The sequence below is a fragment of the Xenopus laevis genome, chromosome 9_10L (genome assembly GCF_017654675.1).
Source record: "Xenopus laevis strain J_2021 chromosome 9_10L, Xenopus_laevis_v10.1, whole genome shotgun sequence".
NCBI classification, from domain to species: Eukaryota; Metazoa; Chordata; class Amphibia; order Anura; family Pipidae; genus Xenopus; species Xenopus laevis.
In genome coordinates this window covers 14,860,030-14,880,180 of record NC_054387.1, presented here as the reverse complement: position 1 = coordinate 14,880,180, position 20,151 = coordinate 14,860,030, and the positions used below count along the sequence as shown (strand labels likewise).

At 43.1% G+C, this 20,151-nt stretch overlaps 1 protein-coding gene across 4 annotated transcripts in view; it reads right to left on the bottom strand.

Annotated features, from left to right (window-relative positions):
- Positions 1 to 20,151, bottom strand: part of lama5.L (laminin subunit alpha 5 L homeolog) — a 78,900-nt gene that overhangs the window by 4,229 nt on the left and 54,520 nt on the right. For 3 of the 4 annotated variants that reach the window (XM_041576196.1, XM_018234975.2, XM_018234977.2), the window contains 51 exons: positions 20,024 to 20,130; positions 19,418 to 19,571; positions 19,153 to 19,313; positions 18,764 to 18,872; positions 18,581 to 18,678; positions 18,284 to 18,491; positions 17,681 to 17,807; positions 17,435 to 17,574; positions 17,226 to 17,341; positions 16,889 to 17,097; positions 16,580 to 16,784; positions 15,445 to 15,589; positions 14,855 to 14,995; positions 14,611 to 14,772; positions 14,199 to 14,303; positions 14,018 to 14,101; positions 13,619 to 13,849; positions 13,426 to 13,539; positions 13,212 to 13,339; positions 12,943 to 13,023; positions 12,631 to 12,845; positions 12,246 to 12,346; positions 11,869 to 12,049; positions 11,644 to 11,787; positions 11,239 to 11,390; positions 11,053 to 11,163; positions 10,765 to 10,876; positions 10,346 to 10,519; positions 9,918 to 10,114; positions 9,595 to 9,711; positions 9,348 to 9,502; positions 8,890 to 9,031; positions 8,508 to 8,610; positions 8,162 to 8,275; positions 7,477 to 7,656; positions 7,222 to 7,364; positions 6,604 to 6,789; positions 6,237 to 6,373; positions 5,893 to 6,046; positions 5,466 to 5,599; positions 5,223 to 5,385; positions 5,010 to 5,138; positions 4,412 to 4,566; positions 4,183 to 4,315; positions 3,960 to 4,103; positions 3,654 to 3,784; positions 3,414 to 3,575; positions 3,169 to 3,304; positions 2,723 to 2,901; positions 2,440 to 2,629; positions 179 to 331 (listed from right to left, as the gene is read on the bottom strand). In XM_041576196.1, coding sequence (XP_041432130.1) covers positions 179 to 331; positions 2,440 to 2,629; positions 2,723 to 2,901; positions 3,169 to 3,304; positions 3,414 to 3,575; positions 3,654 to 3,784; positions 3,960 to 4,103; positions 4,183 to 4,315; positions 4,412 to 4,566; positions 5,010 to 5,138; positions 5,223 to 5,385; positions 5,466 to 5,599; positions 5,893 to 6,046; positions 6,237 to 6,373; positions 6,604 to 6,789; positions 7,222 to 7,364; positions 7,477 to 7,656; positions 8,162 to 8,275; positions 8,508 to 8,610; positions 8,890 to 9,031; positions 9,348 to 9,502; positions 9,595 to 9,711; positions 9,918 to 10,114; positions 10,346 to 10,519; positions 10,765 to 10,876; positions 11,053 to 11,163; positions 11,239 to 11,390; positions 11,644 to 11,787; positions 11,869 to 12,049; positions 12,246 to 12,346; positions 12,631 to 12,845; positions 12,943 to 13,023; positions 13,212 to 13,339; positions 13,426 to 13,539; positions 13,619 to 13,849; positions 14,018 to 14,101; positions 14,199 to 14,303; positions 14,611 to 14,772; positions 14,855 to 14,995; positions 15,445 to 15,589; positions 16,580 to 16,784; positions 16,889 to 17,097; positions 17,226 to 17,341; positions 17,435 to 17,574; positions 17,681 to 17,807; positions 18,284 to 18,491; positions 18,581 to 18,678; positions 18,764 to 18,872; positions 19,153 to 19,313; positions 19,418 to 19,571; positions 20,024 to 20,130 — 7,452 coding nt within the window. The remainder of the gene's footprint in view (positions 1 to 178; positions 332 to 2,439; positions 2,630 to 2,722; positions 2,902 to 3,168; positions 3,305 to 3,413; positions 3,576 to 3,653; positions 3,785 to 3,959; positions 4,104 to 4,182; positions 4,316 to 4,411; positions 4,567 to 5,009; positions 5,139 to 5,222; positions 5,386 to 5,465; positions 5,600 to 5,892; positions 6,047 to 6,236; positions 6,374 to 6,603; positions 6,790 to 7,221; positions 7,365 to 7,476; positions 7,657 to 8,161; positions 8,276 to 8,507; positions 8,611 to 8,889; positions 9,032 to 9,347; positions 9,503 to 9,594; positions 9,712 to 9,917; positions 10,115 to 10,345; positions 10,520 to 10,764; positions 10,877 to 11,052; positions 11,164 to 11,238; positions 11,391 to 11,643; positions 11,788 to 11,868; positions 12,050 to 12,245; positions 12,347 to 12,630; positions 12,846 to 12,942; positions 13,024 to 13,211; positions 13,340 to 13,425; positions 13,540 to 13,618; positions 13,850 to 14,017; positions 14,102 to 14,198; positions 14,304 to 14,610; positions 14,773 to 14,854; positions 14,996 to 15,444; positions 15,590 to 16,579; positions 16,785 to 16,888; positions 17,098 to 17,225; positions 17,342 to 17,434; positions 17,575 to 17,680; positions 17,808 to 18,283; positions 18,492 to 18,580; positions 18,679 to 18,763; positions 18,873 to 19,152; positions 19,314 to 19,417; positions 19,572 to 20,023; positions 20,131 to 20,151) is intronic. The other variant, XM_018234976.2, reaches the window with a different exon arrangement.

The following is a 20,151-nucleotide window of genomic DNA, read 5'->3' as shown; positions in this document are numbered from 1 at the left end:
AAGCATTTGCATTACATTCAAGGGAGTACTTGGGGACCTGCCTTCAGGTGCAGTGCCCATATAGGGTAAAAAAAAGTTCTGTCAACATTTATAAAACGCCTATAAAAAAGTTAGTGTCGCTCAGCTCAAGGTCCTGGAACATAATGCACTGTCCATAGTTATTGGCTTTATTACTCACAGGAATGTCAGGTCTTCTGATGAGCGGTGGGAGACCTCCGATGAAGACGGGACCAGTTAAAGATGATTTAACTCCAGGATACACCATGCTGCTCTGGGCTTTAATGCCATCTATGACCAAGTGCAGCTTATTCTTCTCTTTGCCAAAGAATACCTGAGAAAAACAGATTGCCCTCATGATTATTCAACAAATCACCTGGACCTGCAAAAGCAATTTATGTCTCTTGACAAGTAGGAGAACCGTTGAATATTTATAAAGGTCAATACAGCTCACTGGTAACAAATGTGGAATTACGATGGTGTAAACCCAACTCCCAGCATGCTTCAGCAGCTCAGCTGGGAGTTGTGTCCCAATAACTACAAGACCCCTATCTTGATCCCACTAAAGTAGAGGCTTGGAATTTAGAAATTAAAGAGGAAGCACATTTAAAAGCTTTCTTTGTATATGGAGAAGACACTTGGACTGTGAAGAGTGAAAACTCTTTCTACATCCTTGGTTCTCAACTCTGTCCTTAGGTTTGTCTACCAATAGATGCCATCTGGAGCTACTCTTTGGGGCTCAGTCAGTAGAAAATGTAGATAGTTAGAACTGATGGATCTAGCAGCAGTATTCATACTGTAGGTTACCATGCCCTGTTGGCAAGGCTTAAAGTTATAGAATGATTAATTTGAAGCAACTTTTCAGTTGACCTTCATTTTTTCCTTTTTTATAGTTTTTGAATTATTTGCCTTTTTCTTCTGACTCTTTGCAGCTTTCTAATGGGGGTCACTGACCCCATGTAAAAAACAAGTGCTCTGTAAGACTACACATTTGTTATTGCTTGTTTTTATTACTCCTCTTTCTATTCAGGCCCTTTTTTATTCATATCCCAATCTCTTATTCATATCAATGCATGGTTGCTTGGGTAATTTGGACCCCAAAAACCAGATTGCTGAAACTGCAGAACTGCTAAATAAAAGGCTAAATAACTCAAAAACCACAAATAATAAAAAATGAAAACCAATTGGAAATTGACTCAGAATATCTCTCTGTACATCATACAAAAAGTTTACTCAAAGGTGAACAACCCCTTTAAAGGAGAAGGAAAGGTTAAAACTAAGTAAGCCTTATCAGAAAGGTCCGTCTAAATATACCAGTAAACCCCCAAAGTAATGCTGCTCTGAGTCCCCTGTCAAAAGAAACACTGCATTTCTTTCCTTCTATTGTGTACACATGGGCTTCTGTATCAGACTTCCTGCCTTCAGCTTAAACCTCATTGCCCTGGGCAAGAGCATGCTCAGTTTGCTCCTCTTCCCCTGCCCCCTCCCTTTTCTACTGTAATCTGAGCCCAGAGCAGAGAGAGACTCAGGCAGGAAGTGATGTCACACCAAATTAATGCTGCAGCTCCTATCCTAAACAAACAGAGAGTTTCTAGAGCTTTTTACTCAGGTATGGTAAAACATTCTACAGAATAAATATAGCATTCTAGCTTGCACTATTGCGGCTAATCTATTGGCAATAAAATACCTTTGTAGCTTAAGGAGAAGGAAAGCTACGGAGGCATTTTATTGCCAATAGATTAGATGCAACAGTGTAAGCTAGAATGCTATATTTATTCTGTAGAATGTTTTACCATACCTGAGTAAAAAGCTCTAGAAACTCTCTGTTTGTTTAGTATAGGAGCTGCAGTATTAATGTGGTGTGACATCACTTCCTACCTGAGTCTCTCCCTGCTCTGGGCTCAGATTACAGTAGAGAAGGGAGTGGGGGAAGAGGAGCAAACTGAGCATGCTCTTGCCCAGGGCAATGAGATTTAAGATGAAAACAGGAAGTCTGATACAGAAGCCCATGTGTACAAAATAGAAGGAAAGAAATGCTGTGTTTCTTTTGACAGGGGACTCAGAGCAGCACTACTTTGGGGGTTTACTGGTATATTTAGATGGACCTTTCTGATAAGGCTTACTTAGTTTTAACCTTTCCTTCTCCTTTAATGGCATGATTGAGGACCTATAAGCGAGACCTCTTTAGTACAAAATGAGAGCCAAAACCCTGTGATGACTACTTGGCATTTAGTAACTATATTCACTAACTATTTTATATTGCCAGAGGCCATAGTTATTATTAAACACAATAACTTCCTTATGATAGCCAGCTGGACTACAAAGGGATCATTGGACACATCCTAATGACATGATGAGAACCTATGATTGAGACCTCTCTAGAAGCTACAACAAGAGCCTCAGCCCATGACAACTACTTGGCATTTAGCAACTAAATTTTACCGTGTGCCAGAGTCCATCGTTGTACTTTTCTTTGCTCCTCAAACGCAGTGACTTCCCTATGATAACCAGATGCAATACAATGCGACCATTGGACACATACAGAAAAAGGGAGGAGCTGCTTCTCTCATCCCGGCCGTAAAAGATCAACCCATTGGAGGTGTTCAGACGGATCTCTAAGCTAAAGTGAAACCTGTAGAACAAAGCAGTGTAAAAAGGAATGTACAATGCAGCTCTGCAATTTAAACTGATTTAAATGATCTTAGGCCAAAGGTACGCAACTCACCTGTCTCTGAAGATAGGTGGGAGTCTGGTGAATTCTAGGTGGCTGCTGGAAGATCCACCAAATCGTAGAGCTCCCTTCACTGCTTTGGGATGAACACAGGAAGAGTCCTCCAAGTGCTTGTGATCAGCGAGCTTCCTTTGCCGGTGCTGGAAAGGTGGAAGTTTAGAGTGAATTAATGCCTGAGGTGCAACCATGGAAATTTGGATTTAAGTCACCTTCAGGATTGAACTGTGATGGTTAAGTGGAAATTTTACTGTTGAGCTCTGGCTGTGGAAGGGCATTAGATTTTAGTGGCAACGATAAAACTATAGATGTAGTAGGAATTAATGGATGAGACCAGAGATTTAGGGGGAATGAAATTGCTGTACTGAGACCATGGAGGTTTAGTGGAAAAGGAATAAGCTTTGACTTGAGTTTACTGTTCAAGCTGTTACCAGAACATTTACCTTTTGTTTCAGTTTCTTCCTCAATGGCGCTCTGATCTCCTGTGGCTTGTCCTCCATTGGCGCCTGGCAACTCATGGTAATGTTCAGACTCTCCTGATTCTGTTGAAGATCTAGGACAGACTGAGGTCCAGCTTTCCTGAGTGTGGAAAGATCATAATGATGAAGGGATATCAACCAACCCCTGCAGTTCATCTAAAGTAGCCACAGTGAAGTGGAAATCGACGGGTGTATACATCAACACTTACCTCTTCACAAAGACATTACTGATGCAGCCAGTCAGATTTTGTATCTCTCCCTCGACCTGTGACCCACCAAGAAGGAGGGTCGAACTTGGTAAGTCTGGCCACCCTGTGCCTGCCGCTAATGTCCGCGTCTCTTGCAGTTTGTCATCCACATAAAACCGCACTCTGTGCAATAATATCAAGAGTCAAGGAAACATGGCTGATGTTTCTGCATTAGTCAAATCCTGTTGGAGAGATACTTACGCGTCTTTATTGCTGTACAGGGTCAGATAGTGACCTGCTCCATCCGCAAACTGAGATTTGGATCTCATTTCTGCATCCAAGATCTTGACAGACAGACGGCCATGTTGGACGGCCACTTCACACGATCCTTCCTGTAAGAAAAATTAGGATGCAAATTCAAAATGTTTGCACACAATAATCTCTTAAGGGATTCATTTAATATTATAGATAGACAAATATAGAAGGTGCAGATAAAGAGCTGCCTCCTAGTGGAAGGAATTTAACCCTGCGCCTGCAAATGGGGCAGATAAAGAAATATGATTGCACCTCTGTAGTGTGCTGGTACAAAAGTCCATTGGGCCGGCTTGTACGGAATCCAAAGCCAGTGTAGAAATCCTCCTGCAAGCTAGGCACATTTTTCACGGCCATATTAAGGAATCCGTGTCCATAAAACTGAACTGATCTTGCAATCTGGAGAAAGACGGGAAGAGAGGTAACAGGTTGCCACAAATTAACTGGCTGGGAACTAGATCCTTTGTGTGCCACTTACCAGTAAATCCGAGGTGCATCCATAGCTCACTCCTGTTGTGCTCATGCGCTTGAGGTCAACATATTTCCCCAGGGCTTTGATGCCCTTCATGCAGCCTCTGATTGAGCCTCCACCTGGGAACAGGCCCACGAGACTGCAAGGAATCAGGAAAGATGAAGACACATATAAATGGAACCATATCTTACATACCCACCAAGGTTGTGTGTGGATTTCCAGTAAAGCTTCTCACCTCTCTGGCATCTTGTTTGATGGTAACCCTCCTAGGAAAAAGTACTGTGCAGTCTCCAACTTCCCCTTGTCGTAATCCACGTTATATACATTGACTCTCTCCAGCCTCACAATAATCTTCTTCTTTCCTCCAACGACAGCCAGAATAACCTGGACCTACAGGGAAAAGATGTTTGAAAGATGTAAAAGCCCATGTCCCTCCTTATAGCTCCAATGGACTTGGCTTCTTTGGCGTTCTTGCCTTATTTGTATCTAAAGGGCACAAAGCATTATATACTGAACAAATGAGTAAGAGAAGTATATCTATATATTATAGTTACATTATGTACATATATGATATGGAGGTTACACTGTGACAGTGGTTGGGGGAAAGATGGGGGTATATCTGTGCCTATATATTATACAGTTACATTATGTGCATATATGATATGGGGGTTACACTGTGACAATGGTTGGGGGAATGATGGGGGGGTATATCTGCCTGTATAATATACAGTTACAATACAATGTGCAATGTGCATGAATAATATTAGGGTTACAGCATTTCTTCCCTTTAAGCAGTTACTGATGAACTCGAAGGGTATTGATTCTAATCTTACCACTTTAGGGGTGGAGCTGCTGATTTGTAGTTTATTTGGTTCCATTGGCTTAGACACCTGAAGACCATCTCCAATGTCAAAAATCAAAGCCAGTTTTCCTTCTTGAACTGCGAGGCTCAGAAACTGCTCCTAAAAAACAAAATAAGAGAGTGACAACCTGGCCTACTACTTAACTCTTCCAGTGAATACAAAACTAGACTGAAGGATAGTTACTTCAGCATCGAGGTAGAAGAGGATCCCATTATAAGAGACCAGACGTGCATCCAGCTCAAACCTCTTGGAGGAACCAGGAAGGGTTTCCAGTTTAACTTCTGCATAACCTGTCCCATCAAAGTATGAGCCTTCCGTAAGCCAAGGGTCTCCTATGGATTTGGATCTGACAAAAGGAAGACAAAGTCAGCTGACCACATAAACCTCAATACTTTGTTAAATGGGGGTCTCCACAATGATCTATACCTGGCGCATGGCTTGTCCGTTTTGGTATCAAGTTCAAACGTTTTTTCAAAGTCGTATAGGCTGATGGGTTTCTCATTCAGTGTGTCCATCTCAATGCACCCTCGGTAGCCGGGATAGTTCAGGGGTGCTGGTGGCTGGGTACAATGCAAGATAGGTGATAAGCATTCAACTTTGGGTAAGTGGAAAACAGTCTGCATTGCTTTATGGATGATATTTTAGATATATGATAAGAACATTAGATTTAAAATGCCTATAGCAGACCAAGACGATGGCAGATGGGGAATGTGTGAGACTTTGTTTGTCATGATGTCTTTACTTTTGGATGTATTACTTTTATGTGGTTGAAAGGGAATAAAACCCCAAGCTTGTTAATAATACATTCAGGAACCTAAGATTACTATTCTTCATGAATTCCACATGCACGTACCATAAATTCAGCAGGATATCCTCCCACATAGAACACCACCCGTTCTGGGTCCAGGTTCAGTAGGCCTTGTTCACCGCTAGCAGTGCTGTCCCCTTTGATCTCAAGTAAAGAGTCCTTTGTCACAAATATGGACATCTGGCCGTACTGGAGAATCCTGCAGGGACAGAACAAAGGCAGAAGGCTGTTTAGCAGAGACGAGGAATAGAATATTCTTATCCAGACAAAGCCTTTAGAGAAAACTTCTGTCCAAGGCAACACAGGAACAATGGTGTGGAGAACGTGTCCAGAATGTCTATGGGCTGTTACCATAACAATGGGCCAAGTAAAATCAGGCAGAAAAATACCTTTCAATGGCTACTGTGACAAACTCTTCCTTGATATCTTCATTGGCTGACAAGAAAGTGGGTTCTTCATCCCCCAGCTTATACACACACTGCAGCTTGTTACCTTTCAGAACCAACCCGAGGTAATCACCGGTACCCTACAGGAAGGCGGCAATGGGACAAAGAATTAATACAACAGAACCCTCTTATTCATATACAATACAGTCAGAATACAGTTCTGTCCCAAAAATATTTGTATAGTGGACAGGTCATTAAATAAATATACTATTCTTTACAGTCCTCCAGCTTTATATGCTTACTTTCCCTTTAAGAAGGAATTGAATAAAAGACAATTGGACCCCCCACTGCAAGTTCCTAGAGGACTTACATCTTTGTGCCCGAGGAAGAGGACAAATCTCCCCAGCTCTGTATCCACTTGCCGCTTCTTCTTAGTCTGAGGCTCTGGGTTCTGGATGTGTAACTTCAGTGAGGTGTAGGCTGCGAGATCTGGCACATCACTAGGGGTGCGCATTTGCACCCCAGAACTGCCATTAAATTTCACCGGCACCTTGACCTACACAAGAGCAGAGGAGAAGGGCACCCGCTTATTAAACACTTACATCAGGATTTCCAACTACTAATATTCATGATTAAAAACACAACTTAAATTGAGCCAACAACAAATCAGGGTTAAGAACCAATATCGAGCATAGAACATAGCAAAGATGAAGAAGATAATTCAGCAGGCAAGAAGTGTAGCCTGGTGCCGCTGCCTTCAACTTGTAGCTTGGCAAGTCCAGTAGTAAACCAGTATTTGGCTCTCCCACCGGATTAGGATCTACATATGCTGCACGGGTTACAAGTAGCCTTCCCAATTTATGTATGTACAAATCTAAATCAATCTAAAGCTATGTGAAAATTACACCTGAAATGGGCTTAGTTCATTAATAAGAAAACTATCAAAATTCCTCTTTCTGCAACAATTTCACCCTGCTTCAGTGCTGACCTTGCTGGCAGCGTCTCTGGCTTGGGAAATGAGCTCCCGGATGCGAGTGATACTATCTGATATACTGTTGTTCTGAGTCTGGCGGTTCTCCAGTTGGTTCATTTTATGCAGCAGCAGTGGAATCGTGTTCACCAGATCAGAAACTTAAAAGGAAAAAAAAAAAATCAGTTAACCAGTTATATTGGTTAATGAGCAGATGGATGTTTTTTTCTGTTTAGTAAAATAATCGGCTAAGTCCACCAACACTTCTCTCACCGGATGCTTTTGCTTCCTCGATAGCCTTGGTCACATCTTCATTCTGCAAGTTGCCATACTTCTCTTTCCATGACTCGAGGTTCTTTTTGATGTCAATCAGCGAGTCTTCCACTCGGGTGGCAGTGTCATTAGCCTCAGCAGCCTTAAACTTGGCGCTAGTTATGTCATCGGTCACATTATCTGAAACGTCAACACAAATCTTTTCCTAAATATCAAAAGCAAGATCGCCATTGGCTTGAGTTCCACATATGTTCTTAATGAGAGAAGAATTCCTATAATTAGAAAACGCCAACTGAAGGTTTACTCCACTGGATAATGTACCCGATCAGTTTTCACCATGGAAATTAAACTCGATAATCATGTCTTTCTCTACATTGCAACCCTTCCCTCAGCATCAACTCTGTGGCAAGTCCTCTTTTTTTCTGATCACCAGGTCTTCCTTTTAAATTACCCTAATCTAAATCACCTCTGTGGTTAAACCCTTGGTCAAAATTACCCCAAGAATTAGTTATTTGGTGATTTTGCTCTAAACTCCTCCTTCTTGTTATCTTACACATCCAATATGTTTCATCTGCAGATCTGTCATTTATTTCCAAAGAGGACAATCTAAACATAGGGAAGGAAATATCCCCTTCTTTTGGACTGTACTATTTTGCTGTGATGGAAACATTACTAGAAACCCTACCATGAGTCATGCTGATTTTGTCCACAATAGATTGCAGATCGTCCTGTATTTTCTCTTTCTTTGCTTTGTTATTCTGAAGCTTAGTCTTGGCCTCCTGCAATTTACTCTCCACATCTGAAAGAGAGAGGAAATCAGGTCATGACAGCTACTCTCCCAAAAAAATAAAAAGAACCATGTAACATAACTAAAATAACAGTCCATTTTGTTAGGAGACCATACCAGCATAACAAGCTTACAATTCAACATTCTTCCAGTGTAATGTACTTGATTCCCCTCAACACCGGCTGCACTTATAATATTAATGATTAATTATTCTCTAGAGCCTCCGTGTCAGCCCTTATCTCACCTTGGCTTAATTCATCCTCGGCAGCTCTGGCAGAATCCTCTAGCTGAGAACTCTTCTGCTTTAGTTCTTTGCCTTTCTTGCCTAGTTCTTCATTTAAGATATTCTATTGAAAAGAAATCAGAACAGGCAGAGGGGAGACATAAATCCAAAGCACTGAAAATGATTACTAGGGCAAAAAAAGGTTAACTCACAAAGCAAGAGACCTTATTAGTATATATAGTATTAGTATTTTCCTTTCAACTTGATACAGAATCCTGGAAATCGCCTACTTCAATGATAATGATCATTCCTAAAATCAGTCACCCCTGAAATCTCACAGCCTGAGCAGTTTATAGACTAGGACTCTGTATGGGGATCAAAAATCATGTAGAACATCACCCACCTTTACTGCATCCACAGCCACTCGATTGGCCTCTTTTGCTGCCTTTTCTGCCTGTTTCACCGCATCGATTATGGTGGAGTAAGCGTCAGAGGCATTGATGGCTTTCTGAATATAACCATCCTGGTTGGCGTCCCCAATAGCACTGAGATGAAAGTGTTGCAATATTAGACTGTGACAACATGAACTGTATATTCAGGTTGCAAATAGGAGAGTTGACATCAGCTCTTTACATACTAAAGCAACACAAAGCTGACGTTATAAATGGGGAAAATGGTGGATACAGGGGAAGGTGGTGACGAATCGGGACAGTGAGGCAGAATGGCAACAATCGAAAAAGATAATAGTAGGGTAAGATAGTGCAAGATGGAGACAGTAGAGAAATATGGTGATGGTTTGCCAAGATGGAGAACATCCATGGAGACGTAGTACCAGAAGGCCTTATTATAATATATCCATACCTAAACAAGGCCTTTGCCAGTTGGCCTAAATCCTTGGCGTGCATCTCGGCCTTCTCCACTATAGGAATCTTGCTGCTCGCTGGAGAGAACCTCTTTCCCTTTTCTATCAGAGACCCCCGGGCTCCATCAAGGCCTGCAGCCAGCTTCTCATATTCCTGAGGAATAAATGTGAGCCTGTTATCCCACCCACCTCATGGCCCCTGCAACTAATGGAGCTTCTAAGACTTGCAGTTTATTCTCCACTTACCTCCTTCAGGTTTTCCATCATTTGAAGGAGATCAGACACTTGCACAAGGGCATCCTCCGCCATCTTTATTGCCGACACCAACTCACTATGCTGTTTCTTCAGGTCGTTGACTTTTAGCTTCAGTAAATGCAAAGAGGCAACAGTTACCACTTAATACATATGCCTCAAGCCCACCCCCCTTTGATGCCTGATATTTGGTTAGGGCCCCTCCCCAATTCTCTTAAAAAGTTTTAGATATATTAAACAACTGATTTAAGCCATTTATCCATAACTCCAAGAATACCCAGGATGCCACCTGGCCTTCAGGTTTGGCATCCACATACCAGATATTCCTCCAGAGTATTTTGGTTAATGCTGTTAAGATCCTCCGACTGCCGGGTCTTGTTCACTGCCTCATTGAGAGCATCTCTTAGATCCATGACTTCTGAGCTGTAGGTATCCAGCCGCCTCTTGGTCTCACTCAGAAGCTCCTGGTTGGTCTGTAGGCTGCTGACAAGCTCTGCCTTTACCCGATTCAACACTGGGGATAAAGAGGCAGAAATATAATAATAATAATATGAGAACTCAAGAAACTCCCTGGTGCTCCTGACCCTGTATCTTTCCTGTTAACATAACACATGTTAATTCAATGGTGAACTTACCCATTAACCTTTAATGTTGTAGCTATCTTTTAAACAGATCATCAAATAACATATTATAATATATTAAAAAAGCAAACATGGGGCATGGCATAAGCCCTTCAGCTGCTCACATTTTATGCTTTCGTTGTACTCCTTCCCTGCTAGGTGACTTGGGTGCTGGAAATCCCTGGCTCTCAACTCCTTCATCATGTGCTCGACCTCAGACATGATCCGTCGGAACTCCTCGGTGGAGGTGACATTGCCGCTGCTCGATGATCCAATTTTCTTTAATTGTTCTACCATTCCTAAGAGACAAGTATGGCAGCTTCATATAACAGAATGGTGCGGTGAAAGAGTCTGGCATTCATATTCATTGTTGGGTTGTGAAGAATTCAAGAATGTCCAGCCTTCAGCTATCATGATACAGTACAACTTCCAGCATCCTTCTGGTGTCAGGGCATGCTGGGAGTTGTAGTACAATATCTTCTATGGGGCAAGTCTCTAACGCTTCCATAGAAAATAGATCCATACCATATGCAGTGTTTCTTACCCTGGGAAACATTGTTAAGTGACTGCACTTTGTTGAGCAGATCTCTGGCGCGCTCATTCGTGTTTTTTGTTGCCTTTTGCACACTGACGGCTGTTTTCTTTGTCATATTCACCTGCAAAGGGATAGGGGTTTCAGTGACCCATAGTTACTACATTTACAATAATTTGTTTCATCAGAATATATGCATTTCATTTAACCCATATAAGAAGATAAACAAGACTCCAGTACAAAATTGTGTTTATATTCCCCATTGGTCCCTGCTGGCACAAAAAGAATATGCAATTTCACCTTGTCCTGCAGGGCATCTAGATCCTGCGTAAGGCTGATACTGTGATCTTCCATGTCATCGGCCTTATCCTTAATGCCATTAATAGCACCCTGGTACTGAAGCCAGAGCTCCTGCAAAATAACAGCGGCCATACTGAGAATCCCTCATAGAACACACAACATGCGCCATCACAGACATTCTCTTACCGTGAGATTGGCGATGGAGATGTTGAGGGCACTGAGCCGGTTCCAGGCGATGGCGCTGACGCTCAGGTTGGCAAGTTGGTCTCTGACACTGGGGAGGAAGTCACCGTTTTGATCGAGATCTTCAAGTAGGGTCACCACGCAGCTGTCACATGCTACAGAAAGACGGAAAGGAATGGCATCAAGAATGAACCATTTCCATACAGTGCCCAAGCTGCTGATAAACTACTACCCTTTCCGGGGAAGAAGTTGTCCTTTCACCTCATATTCTGCTGAGCCCACAACCTCCCTAGTACAGGAATGCAACAGAAAACAGCTTCCCCCAGGCAGCCCAGCACACTCACTGGATGTTCTGAATACAGCCCTGGTTTTGCACTTTAAATTCTGGTGAATGGGAGAGTTACTTACGTTCGCATTTCAGAATCTCTGGCCCATGGCTGACAGGGATCTCATACTGACGGCTACAGGTGTCACACTGCTTCCCGGTAAGGCCATCACTGCACTGGCACTCACCAGTTCGTGGATCACAGGAGCCACCTTTACAGTGACACTCTGCCAAAGAAACATAACAGTATAAGAGCATATTGTGTGCCAAGAAGAGTTGATGTTCTGCAAGCAACTCTCTTTACTTACTTGTGCAGCCACTGGGGCTGAACCCCCAATACCCAGGGGCACACTGCTGGCAGCGAGGACCGGTAACCCCAGGAAGACAGAGGCACTGACCACTGACAAGGTCACATGTGCCACTGGCTGAACCTTCAGCACAACTGCACTTCTGGCAGCCAGAGCACATATTGTAGCCATAGTATCCTTCCTGAAAGAGGAGACATAGAGCTGAGTGACAAATGGCTGCATTGTGTTACCAAACAATAATCATAAAGAAGATCTGCTATTGTCCAATCAGATTGCAACATCCTTAGTACCTCCTTGCTACAAGAATCCTGAAATCCATAACTATTACCAGGGACAAATGGACCATGGATTTGCTAAGCTAAAACATTTTAATTTACCTTACAGCGGTCACATTGTGGCCCCATCACGCCAGGTTTGCAGAAACATCTTCCTGACCTGGAGTCGCATGATTCAGTTCCACATGGTGAGCAGTCACACCCTGCAACACAGAACATATTGCTCTTACTAATGTTCCACTGAGAGGTGTGAAAATATATTGCCATTTTGTCACAGGTCCAACGTGAGTTGGCATGCTGTTAGCTAAGGGACACAATATTCAAGCCTTAAATTTCAACCCCCACAACAATTTCTTTGGACTTGGCCCCTGATCCCCAAGGCCAGAATTCTTGGTATATGTACCCTGCCACCTTGTGGGAAAAACTAATCCAAATTCCTTAATATCATCTTTATTAAATGTGACTTTTATTAAAGGCAACATCTTACTTGTGCAGTTTTTGGCTCTCACTGCATCTCCGTAGAACCCAGGGGCACACAATTCACAATGCTGACCGGCAGTGTTAAACATACAACTGGAACAGGTGCCGAACAGGGGATCACAGTCGCTGAAAAGCATGTTGGAATCCGTGTTCCCATTGCAGTTGCAGGGCTTGCAGGAACTGCCAATCACCATGGGGTTACCATAGAAACCTGGCGCACATCTACAAAGAAGAAACAATAGGTGGTATTCATGGATAAATGTCTGTAACTGTGTATCTACATTGCCCAAATTAATGACCTTCTGCTCTTGTTACCTACCTCTCACAGTTGGCTCCAGCATAGCCCAGCCTGCAGAGACACTGGAAGGTAGAGCCTCTTTGAAAACATCCAATGGCAAAACTGTAAGATAAAAGAAGGCGGGATATGGTATATCTGTCAGCTTTGATGTTATAAGTGGCACAAAGTATTGGTCCAATATTATATGGGCCCAATTTTGTGACGAATCTGGCAGTTTGGCACCTATAACCCAGGAATGAACATGTCGGCAAGTTGTATCTTTGGATCATGGAGCTGTATAGGACACTTACTTGTTAGACGGCACTGAAAGAGGACAGGGGCAGGATACACACTGCAGGGATCCATCCACTGTCCCATTAGACACAAATCCGTCTTTGCACCTCTCACATCGATCTCCTTCTGTATTGTGCTGGCATTTCTATGAGACATAAAGCAGAGATTATTTCTAAAAGAAGCTTTGCAGCGCACCAAACACAGACTGTTTACTAACGTCGCAGTACTTACCACGCAAGTGCCTGTTCCAGGCAAACACTGGTCTGAGTGACCCCCGCAGTTGCATGGGACACACTTGCCCAAGAAAAGACCTTTGGTGTCCCTGTAATACCCAGGAGCACATTCCTAAAAAAAACAAAAAAAACAATGAAATAACCATCAAAATTTTGAAGCAGAGATATTGACCCAAGACAATTGTAGGTACCTGGCAGGAATCGCCACGGTAGTTAGCTGGGCACATGCACAATTCCACTTCAGGTGATCGAACTCCGACACTGCTTTCTTGCCCAATGTCCAAGACGACTCTGCGCAGCGACACGGAGGAAGATGACTGCGAGTTCAGAGCTCGGATCAGAAGCTGATCCAGATTGGCCAACACCATCATAAGCTCTTCACGTGTAACTGGATTGTACGTCTGGGTGTGGAGGAAGTTACCCTGTACAAGTCAAACAAATCAGACATTATGTAAGAAACCTTAAGTCACATTTGGGTTTTTATTTCATGTAAAGAGGTTTGATGCTCTGGAGCCCATGGAACTCCCAACTGAGACATGGCTGCTTCAATTAAGATGAATTAATTAATAATTACCCCCAATCATGCTTACCTCAACCAAATGTATCCGGCCATGGTAATGTTCTCCTGACACTGGGTATTTGGTCTGCAAATGTGCAATACTCATCTGATTGCCCTATAGAAAAAAATTATGGTTTGATTGCAAGTCAATCATGAGGACTCTGTGGGGCCATTGTTATCTTTACTGGTACATAACTGGGCAAATCTACTACCTTCAGAATAATATCTGGTCTCCTTTCCACTGGGATAGATGGTTGGTCTCCTCTTATAGCTTTTGAATGGAGCACATAGTGGAGGAATCCACCGTAAGATGAAACCTAAAATGGAACCAACATTCTGAATGACCCAATTTTCTTCCACATTCATGTTTACAGGACGTTCAGTCAAATGTCTACAGACTGTTAGGTATGTAACTACTATATAAATAAATCCCAATTGTTCTGGAAATAATTATGGCTATCCTGGATTTGGTTTGACATTAGAAAGCCATACTTACTAAACCATAAGGGCCTCCAAGAGGGATAAGTGAGAGCAAGGCACAAAAGAAGAGGAAGAAGATAGACAATTGAGAATGGAAGAAGCCTTCAAAATGTCAGAGGAAGAACTGTGAAGGTGGGTGCTTACCCGGTCTCCCAGGTATGAACGAGGTGCATGCCAGTAGAACTCCTGGTAGACATCGGGAACATCTTCAAGATTGGCGTCAACAAGCCCTTCCTCTGGATGGATAGAAATCTCCACCTCTTGTCGGTCTCCACCCAACAATACCCATCCATTCATGTCACTAAACTGTGGCAGACACACAGTTGTTAACACGGGTGACTGAGAGAACATACTTTGTAATTATTTGTAGGATTGTGGGTTTGTTTACCTCTGCTCTATATTTGGAAGCTGTGTGGCATCGATCGGTGGCTCCGAAACAGAAGCATCTGGTACAGCCCTTAGGGTTTGCAGCATCCAGATAAAAGGTACCCAAACGGCAAAGGTCACAGTTCAAACCATCAACGTTTTCCTAGGAGCAGAGACACAACACAACAGCCAATGAAATTTTGGAGCCAAGTTACATTGTCCCTCTAAGGAGTTCACCTTCATGTGCTGAGGTTTCCAAAAGAAGTAAGGAGATGTTCACAACACATGAAATTAAAAAACAATTTCTAACCGATGGTGGTTTTTCAAAAGAGATATTAACAGATATCCCCTTAAAAGATGTAGCACTTTCTTACTGAAGAAGTCCATGATTATTTCTCAGCATGACATTCTGTATTGATGATGATGCCTTGGTGCTCCATTTGCACTTATTTGAACTCTACTTAACCAACTTTCTAAAAACCAGAATAAGCACCTAGAATCTTGTGCTCCCATAGCTCAGCACAGCAGATGGGCCTGAAATCCACCTTGTTCCATCTCACAACCACCCACCCATCCACATCAAGACAGTTACCAGCCAGGAGTATCACTGACCTTGCAATGACATTGTCCAGTAATAGGGTCACAGATGCTTGGCTCCACCCCATCTCGGTTGCAGTTGCAGGGTCTGCAGATGGGATAACCGTAGAAACCAGGGGCGCATCGCTCACACCTTCTGCCCACAACATTTGGCATGCATCTTCAGAGAAGACCATATGAAAAACAAGTTTCATGTCAACCAGAATATCTCAAGTCATGTAAGAATACACATGGTACATAATTTGGACACATTATTCCATGATCCATAAATAAGGGCCCCTATGCATTGTTTTATGGCATCTCTGTGCCCAGCCAATGCACAAATTAAAGGGGTTGTTCTTAACTCCATTACAGGAAAAGTTATGCATAACGGAATGCAGAGTATTATTAATATCTGTAGGAGCTGCCATACTACGGTCTCTGCCGAAAGAATGCACGGTTCTGTTTCAACAAAGTAAGAGTTGATTTATGCTTGGCAAATGTTTCAGAATGGTTACAGAGGTTTTTACAGTTCTAATAAAAGCCATTCCTGTCTATACGATGGAGTACAGAACTTAGCTGCGTTATCTCACCTTGTGGTTTTTAGCTTTGCATTGGATTTCACGGTCTCTATTTCTTACAGGAAAGTAAAACGTCAACAGCTGCAGCATTTCATGGTTTTTATTGGGCCAATATTCCCAGTACAGAACGTATCCCTGATCTAATGTGTCAGTTTATCATACAGTATCTGAACTGGAACTGAACACATAGGGCAGTGCTGCCTGTACTCAGGCCCCGTGTTGTTAACCAAACTGTAGTGCAAATATATCCAAGATAGTAAACAAATATTTACCCAGGCTTTGGCCCTGCTTTCCATTACTTTGGGTATTCCTTGGGAAGCACAGACCAACAGTTTGAAAACCAATGATGTATGGTCTGAAAGGCCACCCAAACCTAAAGTCTTAATTTAAGAGGATGGAGGACCCTGGTTATAAAGGAACAGTTGCCAAGGTGAGGAAGGTTGACATTGAAGAAGAGGCTCTTAAGAAGGTATAATATCAGAATGTGTACTATGTAAATGGACCATTCAATCGGGATCGGCAACAGCAACTGCCCAGAGGCAGTTTCACAGGGGCGCATGGGGCATAATCAATTTCAGCAGGTCACTTACGTGCATTGGCCGGTTTGTACATCACATTCTAGTTCCGTCTTGTTCTGCAGCCCAGTTGGAGAGCAGTTGCACTCCTCACAGCCAACCAGAGGGTGGCAACCAAATGTCTGGGACTGGCATGCAATGCATTCCGGTTTTATGGTGCGAGGGGGACAAATACACTGCCCAGTCACCTCATCACAGAGCCGTGAACCACAGTCACATGCTGCAGGCCAGAGGAGAAATTTGATTATAGCTTAATGCAAGGACACCATGATACATAGTGATATATTTGGGGAACTGTGTCTAATATCCATTATTGACACTCACGTCTGCAGTTGGGGAATCCCCAGTACCCAGTGGCGCAGCGGGAGCAGTCTCTGCCAATGACATTGGGCCGGCAGTTGCACTGCCCTCCATACGGTTCACAGGTAGTTCCCAAAGCTCCAGCCTCGTGGCAGTTGCAAGACTGGGCACCATTGTTATAGAAGAGAGAAAGGGAGATGGCAGCATCTCTGCAGAACTTGGAATTGGCTGGGCTGGAAGAGAAAACAATTTTGGTAACTTCTATTTGAATATACAGCTCCACGGTTATTATCAAGCCCCCCAATTACACAGCAAAGGTCTATGGCTGCCATGCACCAACTTTGCATCTCGGGCTCCTTACTTGCTCTGGAAGCTGTTAGCGCCACACTGGCTGATAAAATTATAGGATTTATCCAGCGGTTCTTCCACCAGATAGCTGGAACTGTAACTGTCCTCTGGAATTACCAACACATATTCCTATTTACAGAGGAAAAAAGGGGAGGGTGAATAGGGAAAAGGGCTCTGTGTATTACAATATACAACGATGGATCCCAGGAGATATATACTTACTATCCAGACAATCTTGCCATCAGGAACACGTATGGTCACTGAGTAATCATTATCCGTCATGTCTAGTACAACTTGGTTCTCAGACACCACTAAACTGCGACAGCCGTAACCGTGGGGGCAAAAAGTGGCATTCGCTGAACCTAAAAGCAAAATTCCCTTTAATATATTTGCTGATGTACTGTTTAATCCATTTTTATTGCACCCCAATACTACAACTTCTTTTTAGAATAACAGCATTTTCCTCACCTTGCCAGATACGCCCGCCTTGCACCCGCACCTCAATGGCAAAGGTTGGATGGGATGGCTGATAATACTGCACAATGAATGCATAACGCCCCGGCGTTTGGACTCTTCCATTGTATCCCACCACTGACTGAGAGAAAGGAAACAATAACACCAAACAAAACATTAGGGAAAAGACCTTCATTATCATCATGACACCAGATGAGTGCTGGTAGGTACAGGTATGGGACCTGTTATCCAGAATGCTCAGGATCCGGGGGTTTCTGGATAACTGATCTTTCCATAATTTCAATCTTCATACCATAAGTCTACTAGAAAATCTTGTAAACGTTAAATAAACCCAATAGGCTGGTTTTTGCTTCCAACAAGGATTAATTATATGTTAGTTTGGAACAAGCACAAGGTACTGTTTTTTTATTATAGAAAAAAAGGAAATAATTTAAAAAAATTTGGATTATTTGAATAAAATGGAGTCTATGGGACATGGCCTTTCCAAAATTCGAGCTTTCTTGATAATTGGTTTCCAGATAACAAGTCCCATACCTGTAGAAGGTTTGGCTTTGTTCTACTCCCACCTTCAATATAATAGTTATGTCTCATTCTCACCTGCATAGGGTGCAACTGGACCAATCTAGTGGCGTCAACAGCAGTTGGGGGAAGTGTCTCCGGCCAAGACAAAACGGTTTGTCCATCTGGGTGGGATGGTACAAATCCCTGAGAGAGGGGAATGTTGGCGGGAATAGAACCAGTTTTTCCTTCCGACAAGACCACGGACTGTGAAGGCTTCTGGTATCTCGAAGGAACGCAGGACCCGCTGTGGATAACAAGGAAAAAAAACACAGGTTGAAGAAATACTAGTATCACTATGGGACTGTAGATTTTTAGGACTTGCAGCGATGTTACCTGCTTGGAGAGAAGGAGCCGTGAGTAGCGATGCAGTGAACTCGAGGTCTGATGAACTCCATCGAGAACTGGTCAGCAGGAATCAGATAGACTTTACTCTAAAGAAACAAAGCGGTAACCAGTTAAGCATGACAGGGCCACCATGGGATAATAAGGGCCACATGATAATAAAAATACACTCACAAAGTAGAAGTGTGTCCGAACTGCAGTGAAATGAATGGTGGCTTCTGTGGTGAGGTCAAACGTGGCCACTCTGTGATGCTGGTCAAGAGCCACCCCACGGCACAGGAAGCTGTAACAGCAAAAGGACATTTGGATAAGCCCCTGAGTAGCGTGGTCTTTTAATAATCTTTGCACTAATACAGCACTGTCTGTTGTGACCTGGTGTATATATAAATCTTAATGTTCCTGAACCTGAATGTCCAAAAAAACCAACCTGAATTTGCTCTGACCTTTACATATACCACAAAGCTGTGTCTCCATCAATATGGGTATGGCATTGCTTTATCTCACCTTGCCACGGATGTGTATTTGCAGGAACCTGTATTTGCCTGAACCCTATATGCACTGACCTGTATTTGCAGGGGTAGAAGGTGAAGGTTCCCTGCTGGGGGGGATGTGGAGGTGAGTTCACCATGACACTTGTGTTTTGCACTTCTTCCTCATTGGCATATTCCACTAGAACCACGTAGCGTCCAGGGTGGGGCACTGGCATGCGGAACTGGACATCAACCTTCAAAAAACAAAATAATCCAAATGCCAGGCTGAGCTAAATATCTTAAAATATCCAGAGCCAAATACATGACTGGTCCAAAGAGCTTGCAATCCGACACTTACATCATTTCCATAGCACATAGCCATTGGTGGGTGGCGAGGTGTTATGTGCTCTAATTGGCATGGTCTAGGCAGGCTGTTATCAAATCGGCATATTGCTTCACTTCCGCCAGAAGAAGAAAAACTATCCAGTGGCAGATACTTGTACAGGAGGCAACTGGAAAGAGAGCCAGATCCCTGTGAGTGACACTCTACCATAGACAAGCCGAGACTCAGTATATTAGACAAATATGACTTGGGGTGGGGGCAGTGTCGGACTGGAATGCCGGTAAACCGTGACCATGGGCCCACTTTCCAAACTATTATTCCTCCTCTCTACAGTCAACCTCTTTCTTCTCCTAGTCTTTTATATCTACTTGCTATACTTTGTTCTTTATTTTCCCATAAAGGCATAGGGAATGACCATGAAATAAGCAAAATGGTTAGAAGCAAGAGGCCCACTGACACCTGGGCCCACCGGGAGTTTTCCTGGTATCCCAGTGGGCCAGCCCGACACTGGGTGGGGGTTTCTATAGGATACAGAGTTGAACATCTCTACAAGCAATAGATAAATGATCGCACCATACTGGCCCTTTACTAGTCCTATTTAAGTGGAGGTGGGTTCCTTACTTCTGGGAGTTCTGCTCCGAAGTGGAAGAGTAGGTACAAGCTTCTGTGACCTTCACCTGAAGAATTGGAGCTTCATAATATGCACTGGGCAGCAAGATCAGGTAGTCCTAAAACAGATAAATGTGGGG